The sequence below is a fragment of the Pundamilia nyererei genome, unplaced genomic scaffold, assembly GCF_000239375.1.
Source record: "Pundamilia nyererei isolate P.nyererei 1_Seehausen unplaced genomic scaffold, PunNye1.0 scaffold00002, whole genome shotgun sequence".
NCBI classification, from domain to species: domain Eukaryota; kingdom Metazoa; phylum Chordata; class Actinopteri; order Cichliformes; family Cichlidae; genus Pundamilia; species Pundamilia nyererei.
This window is the reverse complement of record NW_005187403.1, coordinates 3,924,841-3,943,218: the sequence shown is the minus strand read 5'-3', so window position 1 is coordinate 3,943,218 and position 18,378 is coordinate 3,924,841. Positions and strand designations below refer to the sequence as shown.

Genomic DNA, 18,378 nt, shown 5'->3' with positions numbered 1-18,378 from the left:
AGAGGCAGGTATGCCTGGTGGAGCTCCATGACTTCTGTTTGAAGTAAAACAGCTGGTGCTGTATTAGATACATGCAAACCTTTTGTGGCATATATATCCATATAGGAAGAGATTTTCACAGTGTTACCTGCATATATATATATGAGTGTCTGTTTTAGGTTTTTTAATTGAACAATTCCTTTCATACTTCCTATTGTTCTTCCTGGTTTTACTTCCCTTGTGATTACACGCTCCCTACACCGTGTGTAGAGCTTATTAATAATTGCCGCATGGCTCTACAACAAATGTTTATGCTTTAGCCACGATGAACAGCCAGGAGCAAGGCCTCGTCCGAGGATGCTAACAGATGACTGTGGTGAGCTTGTGTGGCTTATCGAGCCTTATTCAGGAAGTAAGGGATAGTTTGTGTTTAGATGTGGATTACACATATGTCCTCCCCATGAGCCCAAACGGAGCCTTCGTCTGCTGCTTGTGTATGTTGTTCAAACAGTCATACTCACAGGCTCAATAACAGCAGGCTCTCCCTTCTGTCCTTTCTCACCATGAGCTCCGTAACCCTACACAGCACAGACACAAAAACAAAGTCAGCCCACCCTCACTTATCTTCATCACCTTTATGATTTATTTTTATTCTGCAGTGTATCCTGTTTAATTTCACCTGCCCATAATCCTGAGTGTTAGCGGGCAGCCCTATGTTAGGCAGCTCTGTGCCGTAATCGTAGGTTTCATCTAGCTCTCCGTCATAGTTTTTCAGGTCCTCCTGATTGAACCCTTCCGTGTAATCATAGGCATCCACATCCAGGCCAGTGCCGGTGGCGATGGACCCTCGGTTTCCGGTGCCTGCGCTGGCTGAGCCGCCTCCCACTGACACGGAACTTCCTCCACCCCCGAGAGTGATGGTGGAACTGCTGCTGCTGCTACCACCACCTCCAATGTTCAGAGTACTGCTGCTGCTGCTGCCTCCACCTCCAATGTTCAGAGTACTGCTGCTGCTGCTGCCTCCACCTCCAATGTTCAGAGTACTGCTGCTGCTGCTGCCTCCACCTCCAATGTTTATTGTACTGCTGCTGCTGCTGCCATCTCCATCAATGGTGTGGGTCCTGTCAAAGTCATAGTCGTCATATCCGTAGGATCCGTAGTCATCGTGGGAGGCTCCTGCCTGTTGGAACAATTAACAGGACAGAATAATTGAGGATAACTGGCAATGTGGCCTTTTGAATACCATTCCATCCATAAACATGATCGCTCGAAAAGTTTTGAATGAATCCTGATCAAATTTTGTAGGGGTGTAGAGTGGGGTGGTGTTAACAATCCATTAACATTGGGCCTACATCCACCAACATTTTCAAGATAAACGTATTGATTTGACAATCTAATTATAATTGACTTACCATTGTGGTGTGTCAGCGTATAAAAGTATCGGATAGAGATTTAAAATATCATGACAAGTTTGACCTCTGACCTATCCTTCAAGGTCAATAGATTTAATGCTGATAATAATGCTACATAGAGCTATTTAAAACCATGTTTCTTACTGCTATTGTTTACACACATAAATATCACTTAACTTTGAATCTCAAGTCAAGGTCAAATAAGGTCAAACTTTCATGAAACATCTTTTATCTTTAAAACTATGCTTTAAATTCTACTGCCTTCATTTGTATTGGCAGCATGTAGGAAATGATACTGGTACATGGAGATTCTAAACATCACACTATAGTTTGCATCCAATCTATGCTTCATTTTTACTTTTCTTTGTTTTTAATCACTGTTGCACATGTACATTTTCTCAGACCCTTACTAGGCACCTGTGCACTTTTACATTAACTTTTTTGTTTATTTATTGTAGACTTTACTATCTATCTAGTCACATTTGACCTCTGACCTTATTTTTACATTCTTTACATTTCTTTCAAGAAGGCCCCAAAAAGGTTTTATGTCAACTGAATGAGAATGAGCCGCCTAGTTAGTTAGAAATTAACTGTAATATAATATTACATAATAAGCCCAATTTATATTTATGTCCCATTATTCACAAATCAGTAGTTATTATCTATGACCTATTCCTACATACATGTTTGTGTATTCTGTCACCCTACCTTTGTCTGACTTTGCCTGTGCTACAAACTTCTTAAAGTTTTTTTAAAAGAACAAAGAAAATAAAATGAATATATACAAAGTACAATACCATTCATAAAGGTGTGCAGTAATGCTGGCAACAATTAACTCCCATGATTAATGTCCACCTACTGATGTTTTGTTGCTGGAGATTGTGACTGTAGTCCTTTCACCAGTGGTGATGACCCTCGTTCCAGTCCCGGCATTCAAATCAACCCTTCCCCCTGCTCCCAGGTCCAGCTCGCCCCCAGTGCCGATGCCGGTGATGGTGACACTTCGAGAGGTATCAACGCCACCAGGTGAAGACGTGGAGTCATAGTAGTCGTCATAGCCCTCATAGGTGCCGTACGTGACCCCCAATGCGTAATCATCTTCTCCTCCTCCAGTATCAGTACTTGAAGAGCTGCTGGATGAGCGAGAGGATGAGCCGGTGGAGATGGAGGTCCAGTCGGTGCCAGTCGAACTGCCTTTCAAAATCTCACCCCCTGTGATCAGACTGTCCCCTTCTGTCTCCTGTAAAGATATTTGGAGGGGGACGTTGGCATTGGATGCTTTACTGTAGTAACATAGAAACAATACAGTTATGTATAAGATGCGGGCATTTAGAGCCAACATGAAATGGTACCTCTTTTGTGGTTGTCTCAGTTGTCTCAGAATCAAGAGTTGAGTCATAAGGCTTTTCCAAATCATCGTAGTAAGGGTATTCATAATAGTAGCTGTCCTCCGCTTTCTTCTAAAGGGAGAAAAACATTCCACCAGCATTAAGAGAGTGTATGACTGAGAGGGAAAGATTGGCAATCAATTATTAGCAACATGATTTTTAAATATGTTGCACTGCGCTATTGCCTCTGGCTGGCTGATGTTTGTACAACCGGTCGACCATCGATCAGAAGCACACAGGAGTTCCTCCTCCTTGTGGAAAGCTCACACTGTATCTGCCTGTTGTAAACTGCTATGACTGAATGACACATTGCTCTTACATAGTTTTCCTAATGACTCCAGCACCTATCTTTAGAAAAAAGGAAAACAGAGGGGCAAGATTTTGTGTAACAAACAGGGCCCTGGGCAAATCAAAAAGTCAAAAGGAAGAGCTTCCTGTTCATCCTGTAACACTTCTTTGACATCCCGTTAATTAGCACACACTGAGTATATTGGTATTCAGTGGGAAAAATGACACGGTGCATGAATGCAAGCTTAGGCAGGCACCACATCATTCCTAAACATGATTAAGTAAATGCATAGACTGATAACTTGGTTCTTCCCAGTCAGCACTTTTCCTCTGGCACATTGCAGGTTTCTTACACAATGCCAAGAGGCTCTTTTCAGCACAGGATCCAGCAAAGATCTGATTTGAGTATTAGAGACAATTATGGTTTAATCATTTCCATGAGTAAGACCAGCAAGAAAATACTAAGTGGTTCTTTTGTTGGATTCTATAATGTGTAGTTTCATTCTGTATGTAAAGAATCTACAAAAACTGCTTCTAGTAAGCGGTAGCCTACAAAGCTGCACTTACACTTGTGCACTGGTTAACAAGTAAAAAAAAAACTTGGACGAAACCTGTGATTTTTTTTGTCATTTATGTATAATTAGATGCATAGCTTTTTGTACACTAACATCTTCATGGGAAACACAGCGTTTGTTGACATCCAGCAGTTCTAGACTTTCGCACATTTTACTGATTACTGGCTTTAAAATACATTGTGGGATTGTACAGAGGCAAAATTACAAAAACCACATCATTGTTATCTCTGGCTCTGCATTACATTTCTTTCTTTCTCATGGACGAGCATTTTCTCTTCTAACACTGCTTCGTTAAGCTGTGGGGTTCCACAAGGTTCAGTACTGGGTACATTACTATTTTTTTACTATTTTTTTTCTACATCCTTTCTTTTGCTATCACAATTCAAGCACCATTCAAGATTTTTCTATGACAATGATGCTCACCTACATATGTCTTTTAAGCCTCACCAGCTGTGCAGGCTGCTCACCTTAGTCCATGGTTTATTGGTTGGCTCTTTAATAATTACCTTATTTTAAATGTCAACAAGACTAAGACATGATTATATCTCCTTGTGATTTATATTCTCAAATCAGTCGGGCTCTTACTTCATTTTGTTCACATCAGTCAGTGCTACAAACCTTGGTGTAATATTTGAATCCTCTCTAGGTTTCAACTCACATGTAAAATTCATGTCTTGTTCCTGCTATTCTCATTTAAGGAACATTTCTAAATTGCAACTTATGGTCTCTTTTGGAACTGGAGAAAATTATTCATGCATTTTTTTCATCGTCCTTAGATTATTGTAATGCTTTGCTTACTGGCTTAGATAAATGATCTCTTTCACGTCTTCAAGCAATAAAGAATGCTGCGGCCAGATTATTAACGGGTTCCCACAATCGAGCAAGCATCACTCCCATTTTATATTCTTTACACTGGCTTCCAGTAGGTTTTAGAATTTGTTTTAAAATTCTCGTTTTCACATACTGAGCTCTAAACACACTGTTTATCCCAGCTCCTTACAAAGCACACTGCTGCTCATAGGCTTGGATCACAGGATCAGAATCTGCTGGTTGTTCTTCCAGCCAACCACAAAAAAATAATTTAGAGGAGTGCCAGAATAAAACATGGAGCCAGAGATGATTTGAAAAGCAGAAAAGTAATGTTACTCACAGTGTTGTCTGTGCCGGGGTCCTGGTTCTGTGGCTGGTCAGGGGATGGCACTTCACAATCAGGGCTGTAGTGCTCACAGTAGTCATAGGCAGCACGATGGTCTGCTACAATCATTAGCTGCTGGATGTCTCCCTAGAAACCCAAACATACATGCATGCTAATAAGTAAACAAATGAAAATGACAGAAGCAATGCCTGACACTGTGTGACCTGTGAGGTGAAAAAGGGAAAGCATCTACACTGCAAATGTGACATTGCTGCAGAACAGGCAGTCAAGAAACTAGGTCAAGCCAGGGGAATCTCAGGGTGACTAAATGATGAAGAACGTTGTCAAGGGTCCAAGAATGCCATTTTGCATCAGAGTTAAGAGTGTCAGGCGAACAGAGTTACAGCAACACAATAAACAAGATCAAATGTTTGGAGCACAACATGTAAGCCTGACCTCAGTCTGTGTGAATTGTAAGTGATTTTACCTTCAAACTGATTGTGTAAGGCATGTGCATGAGCAGACCTGCAGCTAGGACTAGATCAGAAGAGATAAGAGCTCTGTGTATATCTATGTATACACTGAGTGGACATGCAGTTGTGGAACAGAAGAAGAGGAAGAGAGATTTAAGACAGAGAGAAGTTAAAATAGAGACAGAACAGAGAAGGCTGCTAGAAAATTACTGAGAGAGAACAAGGGAGAGAAAGGCTCAGAAGGATCCCCAGGCTACATAGGGAGCTGGGTGTGCTTCCCACATGTTTCTGAAAAGAATTCATATGGCACCAAAACCTTGTATTGCATTTATCCAAACATGTCCTGGTCGCAATTCCAAATTCAGTGATGTCATTCCACATCAATCAAACACGATGTCAGCGTAGCTGAAACAAATATATTTCCAGGAGGCAGGAGGATCGTGAAGCGACGCAGCTATGGGAACGGACCGCCACGGAGGATGAAGTGTTTTTAATTATGTTCAATTGCCAAAAGTTGAAAAAGAAAAAACCCTCAACATGTCTTTCCAGCTGAAATGAGCTTTCTTTACTGACATGCATAAATGGATTGCATTTGTGGTCTAACCAGTGAGAGTTCAATGAAGTGCACCAATCCCACTGCTTTGCTTGAACATACCACTCAGTACCCCTTGCCTCAGATCCTTTAATAACCCTTGCAAAACACTTCACTAGAAGTTGTTTCCTGCTCCATCCTTGGTTTATGTTATAGCTGGACTTTATAGTGGATGCAGGGAAATCAGTCTCTTCCTCCAAAACAGAAGGACTAGAGGAGCCATTACATAGCACTCCCAGCTATGGCCACCTCTGAAGCCACAATCTACAGGAGGGTAGACTTGGTATCACTGTAGCGCAATGCCCCCTCTTATTTCAGCGGAGCAGTGTGCCGCAGCTGCGCTGACAGGGGACGATGGGGATTCAGTGTTTGAAATGAGGTCACACTCAATAAGAAATAAACCCACTCTACAGCAAAATAGCCCCCTCCATTTGGAGCATTGCACCGCTTTCCTATTCACATGCCATTCTTGCACTTCTCTGTTTTCTTTTTTCCCCCCTCCATCTCCCACAGCAGCCAAAGGAATGTCAGGGTACATTATGGCCACAAGTGGTATTGCATGAACCTAAGTTTTCCAAGACGAGACTATTAATCATACACCAAAGCTTTAATTAGCACATCCTCACAGCACGTAGAGCACCATGGCAGAAGGCGCTTAATGATCTGTGACATGTACACAGAAAGAAGAAAGAAAGAGGTCCTTGCTTGCCTAGGTAGAAAAGTATACTGTTGCACAGGCCCTGCTGGGGATAGAAGTAAAAAAAAGGCTGACATCCATCAACCTCCACTAGAGTTTATAATGAGGCTCTCACTATGACTTCAGCTGTTTTATGAGTTGCATATCTGTATAAGACCTCCTTTAACTTTTAGCCTCAATTGCCAGGCATATGATAATAGTAAGTCCACCGCTTTCTTGTGTGTTTTGTTTTCTACACCGACATTGAAAGCTGCACACCTTCACAGTAAAACTACTGTCGAAGTCTCGAGGCGGCATGGCAACCACTAAAGCTGGTTCTGATTTCCTGTCTTTGAGCCTCTTTTCACCACAAGTCACTCCACGGATTCTGAAGCCAAATGTTGCATAAGCTACTATTTTACAGTTAGAGGGGAGGAGCTAAATGTTCCCTATACTATACCGCAGACGTATGCTGATGCTTAAATTTCTCATTTTGAATTCTGGCCCTGAATGCCCAGCTTAGTCCAGCAACCCATTAGAGCATGAGGAATTTACTCCATTAGTGCAAATGGGTTGGGCTGTGTCACCATAATTTTGACGAGGGGAAACGGCAGTGCAACTGCAGAGTCAGACATTCAGCGTGTAATAAGGCTGATTGGTTAACAGGACATTATAGATTATTCTTCACCTCACGAGTCACATCACAAGGAGCCGATATGTGACCCCGAGAAATGAGGTGATTGACATCCGAGACAAAGGGTTAAAAAAAAACAACCAAAAAACCCTGGTATTATTGCATAACACCCAAACGCTGGGTGAAACCATAGAACACATGCAATCAGCTCTCCTGTTAGAGGAGGGACAGTGATATTTTTCACTCTGGAGCATCATGTGGCACATCAGAGCAGTGCTTAAGGCAGAGTTCTCAGACAATAACAGGGCTGCAGTTGTCAGCATCTCCCCAGACTCCGCTGAAATACGACTCTGCTCCTCGCCAGAGCTCGCCTGATGTCGAGCTCTGGTGTTAAAGCCATCGCCTGTGGCTGTGAGCGACAGCCAGCCTCACTTGGACACGATTCACGCTGAAAGACACCTGCACGCACATAACATGTTAAGAGCGCAAGGCCACAGCTCGCGGCAAGAATGCGGAATGGGAGCAAATCCGTACAGATCAATGCCACTGAAAAATTCATCTTTTCAGAGTTTTCCTAAATAAAATATCACACAGTCTTTTAAGCTTTTATTCCCCAGCTCACCCTATTTTCTTTTTTTTTCTTTTTTCCCGAAACACAACACTGCTAGATTTTTCTGCTTGTGTCCAGATGGGGGCAGGAGAGTGCTCTGGTGATCACAATGCCAAACATCTGTCTCCATTTGTATCTGACCCACAATCATGCAGGGTGGACCAAGTTCATTGTGTTCCGTCTTCTGAATTACAAAATGCGATGGATAGGACGAAAATCAATATTGGTGACATTTCAAAATCATCACATCGCATAATGAACGGGAGTAAACGTGGCTACGTTTGGAGGTTAAAAGTGGACAGTTACCAATGCACACATATTCTTCTTCCGTCTTTTTCATTTTACTTGCACACACAGAGACATACTTAAAGCATTAGGTGAGCATAGACCAAAAGAGGTGCATTTTGATTAGAGGAAGGGCCTAAGGCAACTCCCCCCGCCCTGCTGGTGGAGGGGCAGGCACTGTGTCCCATGAAATCTGCACCTTCTCGAGCTTAGAGCAGCGTACCACGAAATACACAGCAACGCTGAACCAACCAACGCTCATTATGTTCACATATCCACGGGGACATCTGATAATGGTTCTTTTTACCTTCTAAACCTCACAGGAGACAAAGGCAGCAGTCAAAAGAAGAAAAACTCTAGGTGAGTTTTCATCATTTTTATGATCAGATGTCAGCATAGGAAAATGAGTAGGTGGCCCCCAAAGAGCAGAATGTAACTCTTGGAGGTCTTGCTGCAGTTTAAGGAGCGCTACTTTCCCAACATATTTACACAGTCACCCCCGAGCTCCGAGCCAAGCGTTGGTGTCACTGCCAGCCCACACCGGCGCACTCACATGTAGCCCCAGCGTCTGGGCATTGTCCAACCTGACCACAAAAACCAAACAACAAGCTGCAGAGGTCAGCTCGCTGCGTAGGGGAAATAAATCAGAAAGGACACATGCATAGAAAGTCACATAACCACACACATGTAGGTATAGAAGTATATGTGTAGACACACGCACGTGCAGAAAACTAAAGCAAAATGCATAAATGTAAACCGTCGTCAGACATCAATTGAATTTTCATCCACTTTCCCCTCCAGACTCTAGTCCAATCTCAGTCCTCAGAGCTGCTGCCAACAGCAACATGTCTGTCTGCCGGCCCCACTTATCCACAACACAGCCCCCTACAGTAACCATTCCCCCATCTCATTGTCGCTGCCCAGTTTTTTGATTCCCGCTGGATGTCCCGTGTCACTCTAACCCTTAGTTTCCCAGCCCCTGCGACACTCACTACACATATGACTTTAATCCCACATCTCTATGGACTGCGGGAAGGCATATTCCCATTTCCTGTTCTTTTGGGAAAGCTGAAACCGCTTCACTCACCTAGGAGGGCGTTTGGCTTGGGCATTTGCTGAAATCTACATTAAAAAGTGCTGAGGGCACACTTCACGGTTTGCTGACACAGTAAAGGAATAACATGGAGAAAAAAAGGGAGTGAAATATCAACTTTTGACATGAGTTAAGGAAAATCTTAATTATCCGTGGAAATTCCATCTATCCCAAGGATAGTGATGTCTGGCCTAGAATGTACAGAGTAGTGTGCTTTTTCAGTGAAGCAGGATGTATACCTTGGACAAGATAATGCAAAGAAGCACGTGAAGACATAAGTATGTGGAGCAAGTGGCTACTAGGATCCAGGTCCATATACTTGGGGTTTAAAGTTATATCACTAACCACAACCCTTTTCCACAGTAAAGGCAAAGACAGCTGTGGCTTAAGGAGTACAGTTGTCTACTAATTAGAAGGTTGGTGGTTCAATCCACAGTTGCCATCATAGTGTAATGTTAGGTATATAAGTACTTGTGTGATTGGGTAAATTAAACTTTCAGTAAGGACTTTCAGCATCATACACTGAGTTCTTTATTAGCTAAAGCTTTCTGCTGGAACTTTTTTCAAGTGCTGATTAAACTTTATCATATATTTAGGGGCTGGGTTTTGTGCATTGCATTGCATTTCACTGGAGTTTGCATGATATATGTGCCCTCTCCATTTATGCCCACCCCTCACCCAAACTGGTTGCATCTGCCGCAACTGGTTACATCTGGGAAAGTTTAAACAATAATAATAATAATAATAATGGATTGGATTTATATAGCGCTTTTCTAGGCACCCAAAGCGCTTTACAATACCACTATTCATTCACTCTCACATTCATACACTGGTGGAGGCAAGCTACAGTTGTAGCCACAGCTGCCCTGGGGCAGACTGACAGAAAACAAAAAGAGGTTTTGCTGGAGGTTTCTTCCTGTTAAAAGAGAGTTTCTCCTTTCCCACTGTCACCAAGTGTGCGCTCATAGGGGGTCATCTGATTGTTGGGGATTTCTCTGTATTATTCCAGGGTCTTTACTTACAGTATAAAGTACCTTGCAGTGACTTTTGGTGTGATTTGGCGCTATATAAATAAAATTTAATCTAATTGAACTGAAATGCCATTACAAAGATGTAAATGTAAAAAAAAAGACTGACAGCGCCACTAGCTTCTGACTTGTAAATGATCATGATGATCAGTCAGCATCTCATAGAAATAGTTTCAATATAAACTGAACATCATGGCGTCTTTGGATTAAGGATTTATACTGTGGCAGAATGCATTTGAATTCAGAAAGCAGAGTGTAAGATGAGTGAATTGGATTTAGGAATGTAGTTACAGAACTTTCTCTGAGCTATATGTTGATCAGCCATGTTTGTGGCCTTCTCAGTGTCTGCGCTCAAGGGCTAATTTGCCATCACACTTCTGAACAGGGGATTTGAGGGCTCCCTACATTGCAATTCAGGGTTATTTGAGACCTTGAGATCATTTGAGATGATCTATCCAGAAACACTGGTCCTTGGATCACATGGTGAGATACGCCGTACAATCCCTCATCCCTCATTTGGAGTTCTGTAGAGCAAAGACAGCCCCGGGCGAAACTCTGCATTAAATTCTTACTGTGTTACAGTCAACCTAACAGAAAAAATGACCCAGCACACACTATACTAGTGAATTATATTGAGTAGGGGGGGAAATGCATACACACATAAGATTGGGGCTACTTTTTTTTTTAAGTTTCTATAACATTAGGAAGTCCTGTATAATATATGAGCAGTGTAAATGAGAGACACACTTTTGTAATGCTTTGATTAATTACTATGTGTACCACTTTTATTGTCCACTTGAAGCCGGATCTCCTTTCCCCCCCTTTCTTTTCTTTGTGGAAGAACCTAAATTTCCACTTATTGTTTTTTTTATACAAAGCAGTCATGGAGACCCAAGCAGGGCATCAAATTTCTTGGCCTCCTCTAATGGGGCAAAAGAAGAGAGGCCATTATCCACGCATTAGAAAAACTGAACAAACTGCTACTGCTTTCTGACACCCAATGGAAATCTGAGGTCACGTACATTTTTAACAGTAGAGCCACAAACTGAAATGCTTTTACTACAGCTACTGAAACTATTAACTGAGAAAAAAATTTATAACACAGGAGCCAAGCCAAGGTCTGGCAAAGTCACTCAAACCGACCAATGAAAACTGAGTGACAAAGGGTTCAAAGTGTATTGGGAGATTGCAAAGTCTGCTGCAAATATCACTCATTCTGTCAAATCTTTACCTTAGATGACTGAAACATGTGAACAATAAAGATGTTGGCGGGAAAAAATGGAGGAAAGTCCTGAGGTGAAGATGGGAAAACAGGATGTGTAAAAACCCATCAGGCCATGACAATATTAAAGCTCATTATGAGCATCAAGCTCATGTGTTGCATTTTTTATTAGTTTTTCCTGGCTCTTTCTGCTCTACAGGGGCCCCGCAACTTGCTTCTTTCCACTCCGACTGAAGGCTTCCAGACCCATTCCCCTGCTCCCTTAGTCTTACCCTATTACTTTTAACCCTCCCTATTCATTTCATCATTAATCCTTTATTTCTGTATATCTAAAGCGTAATCATCTTCTGTTTTGTTACCTATCCTACCAAACTTATCACTCACCCTCCCATTCGCTCTTGGGACAGCCTATCAGCGGATACCAAGGAAACCTCTGGATGATGTCATGTGGTGCGGCTCCTGTTCCAAGACTGACATCAGCTGGGGAGAGAACTCCTCATTCTTTCCAGCGAATGACCCAACATTTTTGGCTCCTGTACCCACACCTCCTGTTCTGACCTCCCCCTCTCCTCCAGCCCTTCTCATTTCAGAACATTATTTTGTTTTCTGTACACTCAAAACTTCCCTCTGATGTCTTCCCCTATAACTGTCGAACAGGCCGAATATATCTTTCTGTGATAAAGACTCCACCATATCATTGTCTACATTCATGGAAGCTGCTGTCTGTGCTTTTGGCCAGACAAGAAGTGCTGTGTTTGCACATCTCCACCTCAGTTGCTTCAATTCAACCGCTTTCCCCTGTGGATTAACTCTGAGTGGGGCCAAGTGGTTCATCTGTCCCACTTAGGTTACCTCAGACCAACCACAGGTCGCCATTTCACTGAATGCTACTTACAACTAAGGGATGGGTATTAAATTATCTCTGATTGTTCTTGGCAAACTCAGTTTGAAACAACATTGAACAAGGAAATCAGGGGTACATTTAGAATCTGGAGTCTTTCATGCAGAGATAAAGAGACACTAGAAATACATCCAAACAGAGAAACAATAATATCTAATCTGTACCCACAGGTATATCTGTCAGAGAAGTACCCTTTAAGGTGATTTAGCTACTCTTTATATTGCATTTTGTTATGCTAATGTTAATTTGATAGTTTTCAAAACACCTTAATCTAATGTTGGTTGATGACACGCTTATTCTCTTAGAATGACCAGTCTACCACTTTTGTGTAGATTTTGCAAAGACCAGCAGGGGTCAGCATTCCAGGTTGCATTCCCAAACATAAAACGGCACCTTGCTTTAACTCTTGTGTGAATATTTTCCGGAGCTAAACATATAACAGAAAATAAGTGAAGGTTTAATCGAAATTAAAAAATATGAGGAAGAGAATGTAAGGGTATGAGAGTAAACAACTTTCTAAAAGACTTCATGTTAGCTAGCTATGTCAACCAAGCTAAATGCTACACAGGCTACACTCTCATTTGCTGTTTCAGGGAGTTTGTTCATTGAATCAAAGAACTGTTAATCCTAATGAGAAGACCGTAGCTGTGGAAAGCACTCTTAAGCAGATTTAAACCACAAAATGATGATCTCAGGGGTGACACTGGTCAGCGTAACCAATATTTCAACAATCAAGGCGATCTTTGACTTGCTTTCAAATTAATGGATAAAATGAGTGTAGTCATTTTTATTACATTCATTTTACATTAAATCTGCTTTAAACACACACATAACTTTATGCTTGCACTTCCGCATTTCAGTGTATGAGGAGTAGCTCTACTGATCCATGGTCATCATCTCAAAACAAGTGAAAACTTCAAGAAGATATTTCACACATGGCCGGCCCTCCCTGAGCCTGGTTCTCCAGGAGGTTTCTTCCTGTTAAAAGAGAGTTTTTCCTTCTCACTGTTGCCAAGTGCTTGCTCATAGGAGGGTCATGTGATTGTTAGGGTTTTCCCATTAATATTGTAGGGTCTTTAACCTATGATATAAAGCAGCTTATACTGAATAATGGCGGCAATTGATAGCATTCAAACAACAATCATAGAGAAAAAGGGAAAAAACAAAAGATTACAATTAGTTTGCAACAGCACCGATTACTGTACCTGGTTCCAAAAAAAGTTTGCTTACTTGCACACCTAAAAATCTTTTTAATTCCCTTCACACTTTTTATTGGCACAAGCGCAAACACTATGGAAGCCCGTTTCCGCCACTAAAAAAAAAAAGGATCCATAACTCAAAATTTCGATTTATTAACTCAAAATTTTGAGAAAAGCAACTCGCAATTTTGAGTTTGCGCTGCCAATCCGTAATCTACATGAATGACGTCATTTCCTCGTTACCCGGAAGCTGAAGCCCTCAGCTACAAATGCTACAGCTAAGCTACCGGTATTACATCCAGTCGTGAATGCACAGATTGCTGAGTGTTTTCAGCCTGGCTTCACAAATGATGAAATCCCTGTGTTATTAGCTGAATCACATGGTGTTACTATCAGCAAACGTACTCGCGAAAGCGCCAATTTGTTGGGATCCGTTTTTGAGTGCGCGTTCCTCTGCGCCATATGCTTCCAGGTGTATATTTTTGATTGGCAAAGCTAACTCGAAATTTAACTCGAAATTTCGAGTTAATAAGTTGAAATTTCGAGAAAATAACTCGAAATTTCGAGTTATGGATACTAGCTTTTTTTTTTTTATTAGTGGCGGAAACGGGCTTCCATACAAACATAGCACCCTTAACCAAGCAACTAAAATAGAGTGGTGCAAGAGGACAGACAGTCTCTTTGTGACCACAAAAACCTTGTCAGAAACCAAACCACAAACCACCTAAGCATATAAGTACTGCTTTTCTTCTTACTACTGTATGCAAAGGAAAGGCTCCACTAAAAAAAGAAGTATAGCACCAATCACCAACCACTCTGATTTAACAGTGTGATAAATCCTAATCTTTTCACTTCATGTTTTTCTCTCCAAAACAAGTGAAATGGATTAAGAGGCAATACAGGCAAGAAGGAAAATATGTAAATGTGATTCGGGGTTGTACTTTCCCTTTAGGACCCATTAAGTATGTCATTTTTTAAATCTCTTATAAATCAGCAATTACCAGCAATTATGTTTTCTTTTTAAGTATCGTGCAAAAAATAAAAATAAAAATAAAGGTTTGCAGTTTTCTGAAGAAATTGACCTGGAAATCCCCAGACTCTAATGTAAAAGGTCCGACAGTGAAATCACATATGTTATTTTGTGTTTTCACACTTACCAGCTCTCGGGGGTAACCAGCTCTGGCAAAAGTCAACACGGGATCAGACTAAACTACAAAGAGAGTAATGAGAGGAAAAGGAGTGCAACCTGAGCATAATTTGGAAACTATGTGGCATAATTTCCATTTTCTGCAGCACTGGAGCCTGTCCTGTCTCCTAACTGGCAGACGCACAGCAGGGGGGGCTTTAAACATCTCCCACAAAATATCTGTCCGTTCCCACGGTAACTACTGAACTGTTACCGCCGCTAAAATTGCTGGCTAAGATTTAATTGTTCCACTATCACCCCGATCTCCTGATTTGTATGCTAGGGGCAAATAATAGAAGTAGAGCAGAGTTACAAACGGATAAATGCCGTCATCTTTTTGGCAGCTGTGAGCTAATAGGCTGAAGAGGGGAAATAATGGCTGTAACACAGAATGCAGACATATAAACAGATGACACGATATCTTTATTTGTGCTCCAGTAAAATTGGCATCCTTCCCTTTTTCCCTCATGAACCACATTTTCCCCACAACATTGGATAAAAAGCTTCATATGTAGAGTTCATTTTGCAGATAAGTCTCTTACTTAGAAACTTGATTTTGTTTACAAGGCTATAATTTTGTCCATGTCTTTCAGGGAAACTTTAGCGACAGTGGCTAGGGAAGTGATGTCATATTTCTTTCTCTTCATCTGATATGGCTGAGTAACAGTAAGGTTAAAGGTCAGCTGGCTAAGGATCAGTCACATCAGTCAGCCTCTGTTACTAATTATTATTGAGGGCTTTGGCCTCGCAGACTAATCCCCTCTTTTAAACAAGCACAACTCCAAAGGGACAAAGGCAACACTATTCTTTGTGCCTCTCAGAATATTTTGGTGTGTCTGTGTGTGTGTCTGTGTTCCTCACAAACACAGGGGTCAGGTTTAAGAGACACACATATTCAGACAAAAACTTGTTACAGGAACCCAACAAAAGCTCTCTTACAGGAACTGTCCAAATGAATTCATAGTGCACAAACACTTTTTGAGCCATATCAGGGACTTGCAGGTATTATAAAGCACAAAAAGCTTCTTCTCACCAGTCAGATTATCATACATCTTTTGACTCTCTATCTTTATTAAGCATAAACGGAAGAGAAGGGGTGGAAGGAATAAAGCTCTTATTCTAATAACTGAAACAAGTAGCTGCCTGTGGAAAAACCTCTGTAAAGCGAAGTGTCATAGCCCTTTTAAACAAAGAATCCAGACGTGAAGCCGCAAAGAGAACTATAACAGCTTGATTATAGATTTAGCTACAATAAGGCAACACTTTGAAACAGCAAAAGAGGATGAACTGAGCAGCAAGCAAATCTAGCACAGCTGGCAGCAGAAGGGAACTGCAGGACACCAAGTTTTTTTGCGGACGATGTGGGATATGTGGTACCTTAAATTAAGTCTGATTTACGATTGTGTGCGTGTGAAAGAGTGGGTGGCAGGAGGATCAGATGCTGGTGGACTAGGGCAAGCCAAATATCTCTATAGAGGATGCGGCCTCTCCCGCAGTCCCCAATTTCAAGCAGTATTTCAAAAGAATTGGGGACTGGGGATGACCACCATTGGCACCACAGCCACATGTGTCTGTGCTGTAATTAAAAAGGACGAGTCTGATTATATAGAAATGGGCCTAAATCATCTGTTTAAAGGCACTGTTTGTTTGTTTTGTTTTTTCATTTTCATACAGCCTTTCAACATGAAAACAGCAAAAGCTGAAGCTAATTTGAACCTGGAATAAATGGCAAGCCAGCAGTCCATGAAGCAAACAGTCCCAAATGACCCATCAAATTTGCCAAATTATACTATATACAAAGCTCGGATTAAAAGTTAGAGTTTAACGCCTACCTCAAAGACTTCTTCATCAAGTATTCTTGTTCCAAACACTATAATTCCTTTGGTATCAATGACTGGTTGGGGACTTCGGAGTAACTTCTGTGTGGTCTTCTTTTTACAGTCCAGAATGAGGGTGATGGTCTGCTTGTGCACGCTGATGGCCACTCGATGCCACCTGGAATGGGAGGTACAATCAATTCACACACTTACTGGATTACAGGCCTCTTTTTGTGTTTGTCCATTTGAATTCGAATCTATCCATCTCTGTCTTCCAAAGTGAAATACAATCTCAAATCCTAGTTGTTAGTAGCGTAGTGAGGTTACGCAGTCAATGACACTTAAGGTTGAGAGTGACAAAAAGTTGCTTCCAAACTTCTAAAATTAAACAAAACTGCTGTCAAAGCCTACCATCATCGTGAGGGTCCACTCTAATAGAATGATTTAAAATTGTTTTAAAAGTAGAGCCTGACACGCTTTTTAAGTGTTTTGTACAAGTGAGGTGAAAGACTGCACTTACTTTCCGTCGGCTAGGTTGACTCCTCTGAAGAGGGGGTAGTCCTCAGGGCTGGGTCTGCCTGTGTGGTCCTCATACAGGAAGACTGGAGAGCGTCCCACTTCTAGACCAAGCTGCTGGATGCCCTGTTCATTGTACAGAGACAACAGGAAGGACTGGCTGCCCTTCTTAGGCTTCACTGTGGCCATGATGGAAAAGTCCTCAGGGAAGACATCACCTGGCAGGACAAATGGTGGGTTGGATAGAAAGAGAAAAACTTTTTTTTTTTTTTTGGAGACTTATAAGCAGCCGTAACCATTCATCATCGTAAGAGGAATGAAGTATGAGGTTTGCTTTTGCAAGGTTGTAGTCGTTGTGTTATTTTAGGAGACTGACTGCGTTCTTTGATGTCTAAAGGGAGTGTGGTTATTTTTTACTGATGCTTCTAATGGAAATCGAACAAAAACTAACAAATATCATTTAAATTGGTGGAATCAAAGATTTGGTTTTGCGCACCAAACGGAAACACCAGAAATTTTTGAGTGCCCAAAATATAACCGGATAGGATTCATCTGAACGGGTTGGCCGGTAAAACGAAAGTTAGCGGGAGGAAAAAAAGTGGATCGATTCCAGCGCAGCGCAGAGTGAAAAGCATTAATGACAAAAGCACGTGATCCCCAGAGACTTCGTCAAACTATCCTTCAAACTCCTCCTCTCCGCTTCTCTCCTCTGCCACAGCTGATGGGTCTAGCAGACGCCGAGACACCAATGAAGGGCTGGAGAGGAGCAACACATTTTTACAGCAGAAATAATGAAAGACACATTGCCTGGAAATGGAAATACCAGCAGTATAGTGGTATTTAAACGCAGAAAAATATATAAAGAGGATGTGTTGGCCTCCGTCTGCTCGGCTCCTTTGAGAAGCCTCACAAGTTCCTGCATTTTGCTTCAGTGTGGAAAACATCTGCCAGACAAATTCCTGTAGTGGGGTGTTCTTAGGACCTCCAAAAAGGAGGAAGCTTGCCAACTGTCTGTGCAGACTGTTGCTTCCCAGATAGTGCTAAGGTCTGACTACATTTGGGAACACAGATGACCTTTCAGAACAGGAGGCAAGCAGAGTGTATTAAAGCCACCACTGTTATCTGGATTATACTGAACATAAGCAAAGAAACCACTTGAATTCCAGTTGTAATCTCCAGTCTTTAGCATGTGTGGAGCAGAGATTTCCAGACAACCGGAAAAGAAAGGCAGGGTTTGTGGCTACAGTGGCTACGCTGGTAAAGCCCCTTACCCAGCCACCATATTCAGAATATGAAGACACTGCTAAACTAAACTGGGGAAACTTTGGTAATACTAGCCAATCAGACAATGTGGAGGAAAAAAAGAGGA

The 18,378-nt window shown here is 41.7% G+C and overlaps 1 protein-coding gene across 1 annotated transcript in view; it reads right to left on the bottom strand.

Moving 5' to 3' along the window:
* Positions 1-18,378, bottom strand: part of col5a1 (procollagen, type V, alpha 1) — a 73,499-nt gene that overhangs the window by 34,543 nt on the left and 20,578 nt on the right. Inside the window, exons 3-9 of the mRNA XM_005720520.2 lie at positions 17,014-17,227; positions 16,509-16,671; positions 4,793-4,924; positions 2,744-2,851; positions 2,251-2,631; positions 659-1,159; positions 501-557 (exon numbers count right to left, since the gene is read on the bottom strand). Of these exons, the coding sequence (XP_005720577.1) occupies positions 501-557; positions 659-1,159; positions 2,251-2,631; positions 2,744-2,851; positions 4,793-4,924; positions 16,509-16,671; positions 17,014-17,227 (1,556 nt within the window). The remainder of the gene's footprint in view (positions 1-500; positions 558-658; positions 1,160-2,250; positions 2,632-2,743; positions 2,852-4,792; positions 4,925-16,508; positions 16,672-17,013; positions 17,228-18,378) is intronic.